At 41.8% G+C, this 16583-nt stretch overlaps 1 protein-coding gene across 1 annotated transcript in view; it reads left to right on the top strand.

Moving 5' to 3' along the window:
* LOC113504905 (serine/threonine-protein kinase D3) overlaps window positions 1-16583 on the top strand; it is a 66559-nt gene that overhangs the window by 49337 nt on the left and 639 nt on the right. Inside the window, 16 exon segments of the mRNA XM_026887411.1 lie at window positions 3686-3832; window positions 4030-4180; window positions 4487-4529; window positions 4531-4652; window positions 4848-4914; window positions 7126-7373; window positions 7562-7680; window positions 8019-8095; window positions 9249-9405; window positions 9771-9903; window positions 10364-10537; window positions 11026-11195; window positions 11276-11506; window positions 11931-12114; window positions 12416-12598; window positions 16334-16520. Of these exon segments, the coding sequence (XP_026743212.1) occupies window positions 3686-3832; window positions 4030-4180; window positions 4487-4529; window positions 4531-4652; window positions 4848-4914; window positions 7126-7373; window positions 7562-7680; window positions 8019-8095; window positions 9249-9405; window positions 9771-9903; window positions 10364-10537; window positions 11026-11195; window positions 11276-11506; window positions 11931-12114; window positions 12416-12598; window positions 16334-16518 (2391 nt within the window). The 3' untranslated portion in view covers window positions 16519-16520.

Below are 16583 nucleotides of genomic sequence, written 5' to 3'. Positions count from 1 at the left end.
TTTTATTATCGCGAATGTTCTGAGCCAGAAAAGCTGCCTTGGCGTAACCTAGTTGTAATCCTCCTCTACTGCAAATTTGCAAAATTATTTTACAAGCCAACATACCATTGTGAAATGTAATCGAAAGCATGTTTGTTTACCTCCTGAACTGCGCGTCAAACTTGTTCGTCGGCAAGTCCAGACTGACTCCAGACGAAGCCAAATGAATAATAAAGCTCTAGTGATCAAGTTACTGATGTTCGCTAATCAGCGGGCAGACACCACTTACTAATGCAGGTGAAATATTACACACTGACTTAACAGACAGAGTTGATTTATTTCCTAGAATAAGGTTCTTTTTATAACCAATACCCGTCTTGCTAATAAGCGGTGATTTTTAATGTTTAGTATGCATTTCCATTGATACACAGCTGTCCTGCGTGCGCATTTTAAGCTTATCTAAGGGCCTCAACAATGTAACTTTGCATTCGAACAGAGACTATATAGGAATGGCATTCATCTCCCACACGTGACTTGCCAATAAATTTGATCGAGTAAATAAGCTTAAGTGCTCAGCGAAATTATATGACAATAATGTCGACCTTAAACTATTTTTAACTCTACAAATGAATCATCTTCATTAGAGTTCTCTCAGCTACCGGTTCACATATCTGGTATCCGTTTCAAAGGTATGCGTTCCCGTGTCCCCGTGTGCACTAATTAGAAAAACAGATAATACATTAATCAGTATTTTGCTAATAATATATTATCGAACATGATAATAGACGCGCATGTTCTGCGCCTTAGACCCGCACCCGGCCAAATCTAGTTTTATATTTATGATCGTGTGACTTTCATATAAATGTGTTTATATTCGAGTACATAGATTTAAATTTATCGTTTTAACTTGAACAAGCGTGTGCACTAAAGATGCTTAAGAAAAAAAAAATAATTACTATCTGTAAAAGCATAATGAGTCGGAATTTATAGACCTGTAAAATGTTATAAAAACCATTATAACGAATAATACGTTTATTTGACTAGTGGAGGCTTAATTTTTTTATTAAGGAATAAAATGAGTGCATACCTATGTTGACATTCTGGTTGAAACGAAGGAAGCTAAAGGCTCAGCTAGGTCTTTCATTTTTACCAGCATATCTCGTACTTGCTTACATGTATTTTCCCTAATTAGCCTAACCTTCCTCTCGGTGAAAAACAAACGTCTGTGAAACCTGGTCTTAATTAGGTGCAACAGATAACCCTCAGTCAGTGATTAATACTTGTTGTTCTTTCTATATATGAGGAGTGACCCTTGCCCTTCCGTGGGACAGTTGTAGGTTGATATTATGCATACAGTAATAATATCTTGCTAATTCAAGATACATAACCAACATAAGCGGAACCTTTTCAATTAGTCGCTCTGGCAGTGAAAGTGATATTACCTACTGCAATTAATAACGGTGGTTCGAAATGTCAATATGACAAAACTAACCTATAGACTCCCCGCTGCTGGGCACATTCCCATTTCTATATAAGGAAGGTTTGAGATTTGATCACCCGGTTACCACCGATTTAGCGATTATAGATTCCAGTTTTTGGTTTTTCCAATATCCAGTTTTCCTCACGATGCTTTCCTTTTTTCATTTGTGTTGCGTTGGTGTTTACAATAATTTAAAAAGTTAAATTGTATTTCGCCTGCTTTGGGATTAAACTTGCAACTCGTGCGTACAAATATATGTATACCCGCTAGGCTATCATGACTTCGAAATGAAATTTAGTATGGATTTACGATATTTGTCTTCATAAATTCGACCGCTTTCTATCAACTTTGTCGTTGGTAGAAAAAAAGCGTTGTTGTCCAAACGTTACTTAGCCGGAGGAGCCAGAAACCAAACTTTAGTTGAGAGAATTAAAGCTCTCGGTTCCATTCAAACATTAAAATCTCACGGAAGCCAATGTCTTGCGAAACTTACCCAAGTTTCACAAAAATGAAAATCTTTGTTAAACTATTTTATTCAGCGATCGCACAAACGTTCTTTATCTAGATCTACTTACATTAGACGAGCTTACATAGTATATCGTAACGTCAGCACTTCGTCACACTATGTTGCGGTAGTTGCATACAATGTGGAACCACTATCTCAGCTGGAATACGTCATGTGCACTCCGAGTGCACCTCGTATTTACAAACCGCAACAATGTCATAATTTCTCCGGCAAGGTCGCTTCGACCCGGTCAAGACAATTCGACTCTCAAAATATTTTCGTTAGTGATAACCGTAGATAAAACGAGGAAAGAACGTGTTTTTTAAGCTATTTTACCTATTTTGAGTGTCTCTTTTGACATTCATAAAATATTGTGCAATTGTAGATGCTGCTCGTTTTTGCGCATTACCTGTCTTAACTATTTCTCCCAGTTAGCATGCATTGTTACTTTTCCAAAGAAAAAATGTGTGTCCTCACAATATGTTAGCGACTTGTTAATTATTATTATATTTAGAACCAGAAAGACTCCTAATTCCTGAAGTAACCTGCAGCAAATAATAATCCACGTCTATGAACGTTGTACTGCTAAGCCAAAGGTCGTAGGTTCAAATTTCGGCAAGCACCAAGTCTTTTTGAATTCTTATGTATTACTAAATTATTATTACTTGCCTAAAACGATGACGGATAATATCGTTAGGAAACCAGCACTCCTGAACCTTTCACAGGGTTCTGTTTATAACCACATCAGTGATCTATGTACACCAAGTTGTACATCAACCATCCGAAATGAAGAAAATCCTAGAGATAGTAAGGCTGCTGATGGTGTAGAAAAGTCAAAGCATGGCTCAGTGCTTTGCGATCACGACTTTCCAGGCACATAATTCTGAAATAAATCTCACCTTTCAAAACAAGTAATCCGCCCACACGACACGAGTCGCGTATTGCATGATGCGTGGGAGACAACGCTAATGTTAAAATATCCGCGTCAGTGCCCTCGCCCATGTATGTTTACATATCGTACTGGCTTCCTGTTCCAGTTTCTATAAGATGTATATAGGTAGTGATCTCTTTTGAAGAAATTGGTAAATCTGTTGAATCGTATATCTATACTCTATACTAATATATAAAGCTGAAGAGTTTGTTTTGTTTGTTTGAACGCGCTAATCTCAGGAACTACTGGTTCAAATAGAAAAAATATTTTTGTGTTCAATAGGCTTCTAGGTAAAACATCACGCTGCAACTAATAGGACCGAAGATACAATGGAAAACGGGGAAAAATATTCATCAAAAATTCCTAACTTATATCTTCTAACCACGCAGTTGAAGTCGGGCGCAACAGCTAGTCATTCATGTATCCATTCTAGTTTAGTTCATTTCAGCACTTCTGTTGGTCAGAGCTGATGTGGCAGGTCTCTGTTTGTTTGTGTGATCCATATATCTTTATATGCAAGGTTTATACCATATTGTTTATTTACACTCTTATAAAAAGTTTTTCGATGTTTGTTTGTTTGTCTGTGGCATGGTGGTGAACTTCTGATTATGCTTATTCGATATTTCTTCAGTGTCTTTTTCTATAGTCGTCCCAAATTTATGTTTGAAGGCAACTTTTCCTTCTCATATTTACAACTACGTCCGGGTTATTCCTGTTTGACTCACTTCATATGTTTTAAATGATCTCCTTAGATGTTACCGTGATAGTAATGTGTTGTGTCTGTCTGTAGCGTTACGGGGAGCCCCGCCGCGGCATGGAGGACGACGTGACGTTCCTGTTCCAGCTGGGCGTGGTCCGGGACGCGGTGGCGGCGCCCGCGCATCTCCTCACCCTCGCTCACCTCAAGGACCTCGCCGTCAAGTTCGTGCACGATAAGGTTGGAACTACATACGTTTAGTAAAAAATCTGAAAAGCATTTAAGGGAAGAATTATTTGGTTGGAAAAACCAGCTAAGCATTTCGTAGAGATTATTCTGGACAGTTAGGGCTACTTGTAGCAGTCTTATAGCACCTGGAAGTAAATATAGTGCGGTAGCATAATCATGTCATTCCTAGTAATTTCTTAATCACCCAGATACCAGATAATGGTCTGAACCGTCTGTCGGACCGCATCCTGCTGTTCCGGCACGACTACTGCTCCCCGAACGTGCTGCAGCTCATCAACTCCGCCTCTGACGTCACAGATGAGACCCTCGTCGAGATCGTGCTTACTGCCAACCGTGAGTATTCATGTACGGAACTCTTGGTACTGTTGGTTCAACTTTCTGGATGATTCCATTCTTAACTGGTTAAAGTATTGCCTCTAAGACATTGTCATGATAGCTACGAGTTCAAGGTAACGTATCATAAAAAGCCTGAAACGGTCATAAAGAGATATAAGATTAATTCAAGTAGTGCAACAGCTCATGTTTTAATATGGAATTTCACATGATCTTTGTACCAAAATCCAGGCTCTTAAATTTCAGTTCAACAAAAAAAAACTAACATCATTGTGACTCATAAACTGAATAAGTCCTAGTTCTTTCGTTGACTGTTACCCTGTTATTCCTGCAGCCCTGCTATGCGACGGCGGCGCGGAGGCGGCCCCGGTGCCGCGGCCGCACGCTCTGGCGGTGCACTCCTACAAGGCGCCCACATTCTGCGACTTCTGCGGGGAGATGCTGTTCGGTCTCGTCAGGCAAGGCCTCAAGTGTGAAGGTGAGGATACTTTAATATATATTATGCAGCTGAAGAAGAAATTATGTAACTTCAAAAAAGACCAAATTTAGGTAAAAGCTCTTAAGGAAGAATGTAGACCTCGACGATAAAGTAAAGCTCTGTGTGTTTTCTACAGAAATATCAAATGACCATTAAACTAATCGTCATCCGGTTAACATTTTCCATAATTCTCAGGTTGCGGGCTCAACTACCACAAGCGATGCGCGGTGAAGGTCCCATCGAACTGCACGTCGCCGGTGACGCCGGGCGCGGGCGGCGGCGGGGGCGCGGGGTCGCGGCGCGTGTCGGGCGCGGCGGGGGGCGCGGGCGGCCGCAGCCCCTCGCGCAGCTCCACCAACAGCCACACCAGCCACGAGGACTCGCTGGTAAGGCGCCTCGCCAGGCTCGTCACTGACAAAGACTAGGGAGCCATCTACAAGTATACTGTATGAAACCCCCTTCTCACGCGTCCATATTATCGTATGAGTTAGGTTTCCAATGACAAAAAATAAAACAAGGTTTTATGTGAAGTCGCTAGAATCAGTATGAGGTATATTTCTCAGTTTTTTTGGCACGTGTGAAAAGGGGATGATTGATCTGTACCAGATAATTACATTACCTTTAATAACTTAACTAGCAGCTTAATGTAGGGTTTTTATTATTGATTAATCCATTTCTTGACAATGTTTTCAAAAACGAATCTCTGCTGAAGCTGTAAATCTTCGATCTGATAAATACAGTATTACCATGTAAGCGTAAGATATAATATAATGGATAAAAGTTTTATTATAAAAACACAAGTGTTATCTGATACTGTCACAAACAAGATTAATTATATTTATAGTAATCCGCGCATATTCAAAACATAAAACAACTAACTTGACATAACAAGTGTTATATTTTTATACAAATTTTAATATTTGCATTTAATCAAATGATATTTACAATGAAACTCATTATATTAATATTTTATTTAGATGTTAGGAAATTGACACAAATTTTGAATATATTTTACATTGAAATCAACTTTTCTGGTCACACCGAAACGTAAACAGATATTTCTGTAAAAGGAACAAATGAGAAAGCATGAAATTAAATAAAGCATTTTTTAAACACCCTGTATATACGTAGTCAGGTCTAATTTGACTGAATTTTCAACAGATCATGAACACCTGACTACCTCGATCAGTGCGTTAAAAATACTATTTAGAAGTACAGATTTTAAAGTCTAAGATAATTACCATAAAGTTGATTTTTAATGTTTTAGTCATAAATAAGTTTAAAATTGTTAAAAGCGATGTGACTGACATTGTACGAATCAGTCTACATTGACACATTAGTTTACTCCGTCCAATCATTACTTAGTATCGTTTATACATTTTTACTAAGATTTATTTCTTTTACTAAAAGTATTTTGTTATCTTTTGATACAAACATTGTTTAGATTTTTATTGTGACTAACATGAATAGGGTGGTGGGTAGCGTATGTGGAAAATTATATTTTTGTTCCAAATAAATGATTTAATATTATATTGATTTAGTTTTATTTCGATATTCCCAAGTTACCTACCCATCGTCCTATTCAAATGTTAGTAATTTATATTACTGATTTACGTACAAAAACAAACTACTGCTGAAAAATCTGTTGACTTTCTTATATCTCAAATACTTACTTGTACTGGAATAATCGGCATCAGCATCGTAGTGTCCATGTTCACAAAACGTAACACACAGTAATAATATATGAAAATCATGATTCATATTATTTCCAAAGAGGTTGGCTACGAAAACTTCAGTGATCTGTGAACTACATCTCCTTAATTCATGAAAACAAACTGAAATAAATTTTATTTTAACCGACGAGTTCATTATTCGCTCAATATAAGAAGCTAATCTTCAGGCACAACGTTAATAGAAAAATAACACAACATGCACTTAATACTGTTGCTTCAAAGCAAACTTGGCAAACTATTTGGAATTCTGATTTGTAAGGTGAAAATAATGCACCTTAAGTCTAACATAGGGATAGGCTTACAACTTACATCAGCGATAGTTTTACAAATAGGATTATTCTGAAAAGCGGATTTTGAGAAACAGTAAAAGAACAAACACTTTGAAACCAGAGTCGAGTGCGTCCATTAGTTTCCAAAGACTATTTTAGCACTGATTTGTTCTTTTTAGTGATGGGACCATAAAACTATAAACGTAAGTAACAGGAGCAAGAACTTGGATTAATTTATAATTTGCTGATGTTTTGAAAAAAAGTCGTTTATAAATATGTAATTAATAATTCACACATAGAAATGGCTTAGGTATGTTTACGGTATTCAGGCAATAAATAACCATTCATAGGCCAGATCAGCATTAACCTCAGACCACATTTAAGAAATTGTGTATCGATGGCGTTTGTATGTCAGGGGTGCGGCAAGCGGGGGCGCTCGCCGGGGCGCGGCGCGGCGGCGGCGCTGAGCAGCGCGGGGGGCGCGGCGGGCCCGGGGGGCGCGGCGGGCCCGGGGGGCGCGGGGGGCGCGGGGCCCGCCATCCCGCACACCTTCGAGGTGCACTCGTACACGCGCCCCACCGTGTGCCGCCACTGCAAGAAGCTGCTGCGCGGACTGTTCAAGCAGGGCCTGCAGTGCAAGGACTGCCACTACAACGCCCACCGCAAGTGCATACCCTTCATACCCAAGGACTGCGGCAGCGAGCTGAGGGACATACACAGTAAGTAGGAGCCGAGTATGTTGGAGGTAGGAGCCTCCTACTTTTAAAGTCAAAATGTTGCAATGTGAAAACAAGACTTTCGACTAGACCACATCCATCAACAGTGCAGTCTTACTTAAGAAACAAGGAAGGTCCTTTGTAATTCTTATTTGTGAAATGTCTCATACTCTCGGTCGTTTGATCCCCAGGCGAGTACCAGGACAGCAGTACAGGCAGCGAGCTGTCCGAGTCGGTTCGGTTGCTGGACGACGAATCCGACGACGGTGGTAATGAAGCTGCTGAGAGCGCTACTGGAGATGATGGCGAGGTAATGTTGGATAGCTACATCTTAATAGTTTGATTCAGGTGAAATTGATTTATACGAGTGATGATGACGAATTCAAAAGAAAGGAAGATAAAAAGTACTTAAGTTTGGTAGTGAGAGCTAAACCCATCATCAGCTAGTAAAAAACGGACACGTAAGTGACGACACGACAGATTTTAGTCACCCAAATATCCCCTTCATTTCTTTGTCAAATACCCTATTAATAATGCATTCATATTATATATACCATGTAAAGGAATGAACCGCTCATCGCTGACTACAAATTTGACGATTACTTTGTATCTCATGTGTTAACGTATCCCTGTCCCCTGCTCACCCAGGTGCAGCTGCGGCGCCGCGCGGAGGACGAGCCGCAGCGCGACACGCTCCCGGAGCGCGCGGCCAGCCGCCCCAGCAGGTGAGCCGTCAGGCTGGTGGGAGTGGGGCTGGGGGTGGGGTGGAGGATAGCTTATTAAACATGCTCTCTTAAGTTTCTAGGACCGACAGACTTAAAAACTGTTTGTTGCTGCAAGTTAGGGTGCAAAGGTACTTATTTGTTGTGTTTCGTTGGTTTTTTATGTTGTGTTGTTTTTTGTTCTCGTTGCGCTATCAGTCGTCTATAATGTCAAGGAATGCTTAATGTAAACGTGCTCATTATTTCATTTAATTCCTGGCTTTTGTTTGTTTTACTTTACTCAACTTTTCCCTCTTGGATCTAATCATTAAACCCCCCTTAATTGCGTTGTATATTTGTGAGCAACTAACTAAACTAAAGAAACCCTTTTTTGCTGATACTTGATTTTTAATAACAATTATCTTTATAACTCTTATATATTTTCATGCATTACGTGAGTTTTACAGGAATTCTGACAGAAAATGAATTGTACCTACGACAAACGGTAACAAATTTTAATGTCCTTACTTTATTTAAAATCTTTGATTCAGATTCATTTACATTTCCATTACTATTTAGTTTACTCATGACAAAAAAAAATAGATTACTTTAGTATACACCGTGATTTTTAGTCGTCTTACCAAAGCAGCCCCGTTCATGTAGGTATCCAATGACTAGAACACGTTAATGATAAAAAAATAGGTATTTATGAGATTTGAATAAATTTAAAGCGCAAATTTTTATTCAAAATTATGATACAATTCGTAGTTTTTTAGAAACACAGCTCTGTTGCGAGCGCGGTCCGAGCCTTGTAACAATGGTGAGGGGCGCGGGCGGCGGCGTTTTTATCATTTTTAAGAGTATATTTCAGATTTCTCTTGTTTAATTTTTCTTCGTACTTATTATCTTAGTTGATGATTAAAAAAAAAAATCGCGCCTAGGGGTATTTTACGTCGGATACATGAACTGGGCTGCTTTTGTAAGACGACTGAAAAATCACCGTGTATTTACAATCCACAAAAAGTATTTAAAACACAACATCGAAAGGCATAAAATACGCACGACAATTTAAAGTACTATATTAAAGAAATCAAAAAAATAGTATAAATAAGTTTCCCAAGTCCCCCGCCCCCACCGCCGCCTTCCCCCTTGCATTCCCCCCAACCCCCCTCGCTAGTGGATCTGACTGGCCCGCACGTTGCAGCTCGTCGTCCTCGCCCAGCGCCAACATCCCGCTCATGAGGATCGTGCAGTCCGTCAAGCACACCAAGAAGAGGGAGGGCCAGTGGCTCAAGGAGGGCTGGCTCGTGCACTTCACTAATAAGGATAAGACGGTGAGATTAACTATAGAAAGACTTTTTTGTAGCAATCTCCCTTGCTCTAAGCTTGTTCCAATTTTAGTTATATTGCCATAAGAATGGTCTGAAACTCCCTGTACTTTTTTCCACCAGCTTTTCTTAGGTTTATTTGTACAGGAAAATTGGGAATTAAATCATTTATGTAAAAACTAAAACCAAATATATGTTTGACTTCACGGATGTCACACCAAACCCACTGAGCGCGACATAACTTGAATGTTTGTGAAACTTAAATTAAATTATGCAGATGTTTTTTATACAAAAAGTGCTGTGTGTATAAACGAAAAGATAAATAAAACTACATAATAATACCTTACGAACCTTAATTATTCCCCTCTCAGATAAAACGTCACTACTGGCGGCTGGACAGCAAGTCCATCACGCTGTTCACCTCGGAGCAGGGCAGCAAGTACTACAAGGAGATCCCGCTCAACGAGATCCTCGCCATCGACACGGCGCGCCAGCGGCACTCAGGTTACACTACTCTGATACTTATTATAAAGTGCTTGGTACATTAGTAGGGCATCAGAGAACGATTATTCATCAGTAGTATACCAAAACTAGGGGCACTATGTGTCATTTTGAAATGACGTAGAACTATCTCCATGAATTCTTTTTGCATCCTCGTTTTGACGTGGGCAAGGCGGAAGAACCAAAAAGAACAGAAGATAGATTGTGTGTCATAACTACCCACAGTATTTCGTACCGGTGTAAAGCCCTTCTGATTTTGCTAAAATTACTTGGCTACTAACTTATTTATCATGGTCGGTCCATATTTGTTTACACTTGTGCTGGACACGGCTTGCCCAATTGCACGCCATCGAGATCTATCTTCGGCTGGTCGCATCAAGGCTCCTGACTTATTATTAATCTATAATTTATTATTGTTTTATAAGGTATCTAGAGTTGTGTGCTAATCGTGTCGTGTGTACAGACGTGATGCACTGCTTCGAGGTCCGCACGGCCAACGTGGACTACCTGGTGGGCGTGGAGGAGGCGTGGGCGGGGGGCGCGCCGCCGCCGCCCGACGCGGGGCTGGGCGCGTACCTCGCGCGCTCCTGGGAGACCGCCATCCGGCAGGCGCTCATGCCCGTCACGCACCATGCCGGTATTTTTATTTAACATTAAAAAAAACTTATCTTATTTTATAAATTATTTTCTATTCAATAGTGAAAGAGTTCTGCACGATCAGATCAGGTGGTACCGAATAACCCGAAAATGTAATACGTGAAATTTTATTTATGCTACAGTCTTGATCCAATTTTTTCCATAAAAGAAAACCTTAACTTTGCCATGTATATTTACGAAACCTTATTACATGATGTAACAGTTTACTCACGTGTATTTAACGGGGTAGCCCGACTAGTTTCGGACCCAACTGGAGTCCTTAATCATAAGCAGATGCGGCGGGATCGCGAGTCGAAGTGACTCGCGATCAGTCGAGCTACCCCGATAAATACGCGTGAGTAAACCGTTACATCATTTAATAATAAATCATAATAACCATAGTTACTATCAAAATCTACGAGATGTATTAGATCCTAAATCGTCGACTGTGTAACGAAACCTCGTTGTTTAATATGGTGTGTCCCGCAGCGGAGTCCCGCGGCGGCGGCGAGGCGGAGGGCGAGGCGGGCACGGAGGAGCGCGTGACGGACATGGCGCAGCTGTACCAGATCTACCCGGACGAGGTGCTGGGCTCCGGACAGTTCGGCATCGTGTACGGCGGCCTGCACCGCCGGACCAAGCGACCCGTCGCCATCAAGGTATACTAGCTCAAATATATAAATTGTCAGGAAGGTACTTTCAAAATGTTACTTTCTAAATTGTATTTCCCTTATACTAGGTGATAGACAAGCTCCGTTTCCCGACTAAACAGGAAGCTCAGTTGAAGAACGAAGTAGCCATCCTGCAGAACCTGTCGCACCCCGGCGTGGTGAACCTGGAGAGGATGTTCGAGACGCCCGAGAGGATCTTTGTGGTGATGGAGAAGCTGAAGGGAGACATGCTGGAGATGATCCTCTCGCATGAGAATGGGAGGCTCACCGAGAGGATCACCAAGTTCTTGGTGGCACAGGTTAGTTAGTACAGATGATAGCCTGAAATTATATGTTTTACTGTTTTGCCTATCAAATGCTGTACCCCCACTAAAACATTTGATAAGCACAATAGTGTTGAAGTTGTGGAAATGAGACGCCGTACTATTTCGTAAAGAGAGCTATGCTAGAGCTAGTTTTTACAACAGCACTTGTTCTTGTTTAAGACTTGGTTGGCGTGCGAGTGCGTCGCATGTTTAGGCATGACTGGACATATGGTTCGATATAGAAGTTTTTACGGCTGCACTGTTTTTGTGAACAGCAACAACAGCCTTATTAAGGTTCACCTCATATTAAGGCTATAGATAAAAAAATCTTTCTTTTCTTCGCTCCTTCCTTTTCTGATGTAACGAAGCAGTCAACCAAACTCAAATTTAATTTTTAATCTGATGTATGGTCGCCCAGATTCTAGTTGCGCTAAAGCACCTCCACGAGAAGAACATAGTGCACTGCGACCTGAAGCCGGAGAACGTGCTGCTGTCCACGGACGAGGAGTTCCCGCAGGTCAAGCTGTGCGACTTCGGCTTCGCCAGGATAATCGGGGAGAAGTCCTTCCGGAGGTCCGTGGTCGGCACGCCCGCGTATCTCGGTAAGTCTACATTGTACTTAAATATGAGTTTGAACATCACTCGTAATTTATCAAAAGTTCCGAGACATTTACAGTTCTCTTTACCAGGGTTTTTTTGTGCTTCTAACACCAGTAAAGCTTTTTGTTTTCTCTTCAGTTGCTTCGATATTTTTTTCTCACAGAAGTTCGACTTTCTTCCGCAAAGCACCTCGCAATGTCTAAAACTGCATTATCATCTATGTTACTTACGTGTTGCTTATAATAAACTGACACTGGTATTTTCATCAGTATGATATTGTTATCTTCCCGTTATATTGACCAGCCCCCGAGGTCCTCCGCAACAAGGGCTACAACCGTTCGCTGGACATGTGGTCGGTGGGTGTCATCATCTACGTGTCGCTGTCGGGCACCTTCCCCTTCAACGAGGACGAGGACATCAACGAGCAGATCCAGAACGCCGCCTTCATGTACCCGCCCACGCCCTGGAGGGAGATCTCCGCTGAAGGTAACAAACAGACCTCATTTTTTAAATAATAATAATAATAATAATAATAAATAAAGCTGCGTCGGAGGAGGGTGCCGGACGCCTGCCGGATGATGTCGCTACAAATTTGTTTTGGCGCAGCATCTGGTCGGCGCCTGTAACCCACTCTGAGGGGGATTGGATACGTGATGTTGAGCAATCGTGTGAACGAATAGAAGAAATGGGGGCTATTGATATTAGTCCCCAAGACGTAGCCAATGCAGTCCGTCCGTTGGCCAATTGGAAAGCCCCGGGCCCGGATGGACTGCATAACTTCTGGTTGAAATGGCTACCAAGTTCACATGGTTGCTTAGCATCCCAATTCCAATCTGCCGTAGACTCGGGCGTGCTCCCACAGTTCTTCACTACTGGTTCCACCCATCTGCTCCACAAAACAGGTAGTACCACGGACCCCAAAAATTATAGACCCATTACATGTTTACCCACCATCTACAAACTGCTTACATCCATTCTGAGAGAAAAGATTAATGACCATATTGAACGGTTTTCTATCATGTCTGCCTCTCAGAATGGATGTAGGAATGGGTCACGTGGTACTAAGGAGCTACTCCTTATTGATATGACTATTTGCCAACAAGTTCGCCGCTCCAAAAAGGGTGTGTCGACATGTTGGATAGATTATAAGAAGGCCTATGATTCGGTGCCACATGCATGGCTCATGAGGGTGCTAGAGTTGTATAAAATCAATACAACTCTACGCACTTTTTTGAAGTCATGTATGGGGCAATGGACTACGGTGCTTCACTATCCAGGATGTCGGGATATCCAAAAGAGCGGTCAACTTATTAGGATTGAGCGGGGAATATTTCAAGGTGACAGTTTGAGTCCCCTGTGGTTCTGTTTAGCCTTGAATCCTCTTAGCACTCTGCTTGAGAATTCAAGGCTGGGCTACTCGTTGCGGAGAGGAAGCCAGGTAATCTCCCACTTGTTGTACATGGATGACCTGAAATTGTTTGCTTCCAACAAGTTGCAACTGATGAAGTTACTGAAGATTACTGAAAGCTTCAGTAATTCCATCAGAATGGAATTTGGTGTTGACAAATGTGCAGTCATGCATGTAAAACGAGGTGGGATTGTAGAATCCCAGGGCATACAGCTCTCGGATTCTATAAACCTGAGGTCCCTCTCCTCAACGGAAACCTACAAATACTTGGGTATGTCAGAGGCGTTAGGCATTAATGTTGCTGACATGAAACAATCGTTACAGACACGTTTCTTTGGCCGCCTGAATAAGGTACTAAAAAGTTCCTTGTCGGGCGGTAACAAGGTGCGTGCCTTTAATGGTTGGGTCATGCCAGTGATAATGTACTCCTTTGGCATACTCAAGTGGACACAGACCGAACTGGACGCCTTGGATAGAAGAGTCCGCACACTGCTCACCGCAAATCGAATGCACCACCCGCGATCATCGGTAATGAGGTTATATATCCCGCGAAAGTGTGGGGGTCGTGGCTTCCTAAATGCCAAGACCCTCCATAATCGCGAGGTATGTAACCTCAGGGAGTATTTCCTCCGAGTGAACGTGGGGATGCACCGAGATGTGGTGGCAGTGGATAAGGCCTTCACTCCGCTCTCTCTAGGTAAAGAGAACTGGCACAAACCTGTCGTAATGAGCGTCAAAGACCGCAAAGATGTATGGCAAAGCAAGGAGCTACACGGACGCTATTATCGGACCCTTCACGGGGCCGATGTAGATTTCTTAGCGTCCGTGGCCTGGCTACGCTTCGGAGATCTCTTTGGAGAAACCGAAGGGTTTGTATGTGCAATTATGGATGAAGTTATCATGACGAATAACTACCGAAAATATATAATTAAGGATGGTACAGTTGACATCTGTCGGGCATGTCACTCCTCCGGTGAATCCTTGAGACATATAGTTTCGGGATGTTCTCGTCTTGCTAACGGTGAATACTTGCACAGACATAACCAAGTGGCCAGGATTATCCATCAGCAGCTTGCTCTGAAGTACAAACTTGTGGAATCTGAGGTGCCGTACTATAAGTATGTGCCCGACCCAGTTCTCGAAAGTGGTCATATCACACTGTACTGGGATCGGTCTATCATCACTGACAGGACTATTGTTGCCAATAAGCCTGATATAGTGGTGATCGACCGATCAGAGCGTCGGACAATGATTGTTGATATCACCATCCCCCATGACGAGAACCTCGTGAAAGCAGAAAAAGAAAAACAATTGAAATATTTGGATTTAGCTCACGAGGTTGTCGACTTGTGGGAGGTGGACTCGGCAATCATTGTCCCGATAGTCGTAAGTGCCAATGGCTTAATAGCCAAGAGCCTCGATCAACATCTTCGGAGGCTCTCGTTGGGCGTCTGGGTCAAGGGTTTGATTCAGAAAGCGGTACTTCTGGACACGGCGCGCATCGTGAGGAGGTTCCTCTCTCTGGAGCCCTGACCACCGGCAGCTTGGGCCCTGTTCCCGTTGCCGGTTGGACACTATTTTTTATATTTTTAAATGTATGTTGTTTTTATATATATTTAAAAATGTAATTTATATGTATTTTAATGAAATAAAGGAAATAATAATAATAATAATAAACGTTTATTTTCTCACCACAATATAAACACATTATATATGTACATTTTAGAATCTCATAAAAATAAAAGTAAACAGTATATTGTGTGAGACTGGTGCCTAAGCTAGGCTTTATGGGCCTGTATTTCAGGTCACCAGGTCTCCACCCTTTAGCCATTATTGCTTTTTACAAAATTTTGTGCTATAACTATTATTGCGGTAAGTAATGTTAGTTAACAAATTTTACTTACTTAAACTAATAAAACAAAGTAATTAAAATTAAGAAAACAAAACGAGAATAGGTATTTAAAATAAGTTTAGTTGTGTAGTGTAGTGTGTGTGTAGTGCGAGTGTACATGTGAGTGTTTGTGTTTTGTGTGTGTTCGTGTGTGTGTGTGAGGGTGTGCGTGTGTGTATGTTTTTATTACATTACCTAGTTGTACATAGTACATAGACAGGAATTAGACTGGTATGCTAAGTAACTTTTCGGTTTCGATATAGTTTAATTGTAAAAGCCATGAATTTAACTTTTTTTTACACATTTTATTATTTAGGTTATAGATGGTTAGAAGATTATTTATTTTGTTATATAAAAATCCACCAAGGTGGCAGAAAAAGCGGTTAGAAAAAGCGGTTTTGAGATAGATGCCATGCCGATTTACAGGATTGAATCGCCTTCTACTTTCAGCCAAGGAGGGTTGGTAGGTGAGAAGAGAGTGCTGCCTTAAGATAGTGTTAAGTATGAACAGCTGACGCACCGTTAAAACTTTAGAGCATTTATATAGGTCTTCAGTAGGATAGCGATATGGTAGAAAATTGGAAACTTTTAGAAATATTTCTCTTTGCTCTAAGGAGCTTTATTCCATTAGTGAATAACGTCATTGCATTTCACATTGCAATGGATAAGGGCGTTGCGGGGCTAAGTGATACATTGCATTGTAGAAGTATCGCTGCGACGATGGTGTATGTACTAATGATGGAACATCCAGCTTCTTGCTGCCTAGCTGGATGTTCGCCTTTTCGCAGCGCAAGTATGGCTTATAATGCATTGGTCCGTTTCTAAAACAAGACGTAACTAATGAGTCATCAGACTTACTGAGCGCCTTGAATCCTGAAGAGAACATGAATCAGTTACTTTAATGTTTAACTGTGTTGTGCAGCGATCGACCTGATCAACAACCTGCTGCAAGTGAAGCAGCGCAAGCGTCTGTCGGTGGACAAGTCGGTGTCTCACGCGTGGCTGCAGACGCGCCAGGCCTGGGCCGACCTGCGCGCGCTGGAGCGCCGCGTGGGCGCGCGCTACCTCACGCACGCCAGCGACGACGCGCGCTGGAGCCCGCACTGACCGTGAGACACTACATTCCATACCTTACCGCCACACATGCCCGCCATTGTAGGCATTGTAGCCAC

The sequence above is a fragment of the Trichoplusia ni genome, chromosome 23 (assembly GCF_003590095.1).
Source record: "Trichoplusia ni isolate ovarian cell line Hi5 chromosome 23, tn1, whole genome shotgun sequence".
In the NCBI taxonomy this organism is placed as follows: Eukaryota; Metazoa; Arthropoda; class Insecta; order Lepidoptera; family Noctuidae; genus Trichoplusia; species Trichoplusia ni.
Note: the sequence above shows the minus strand (reverse complement) of the source record. Positions and strands in the feature narration are given on the sequence as shown.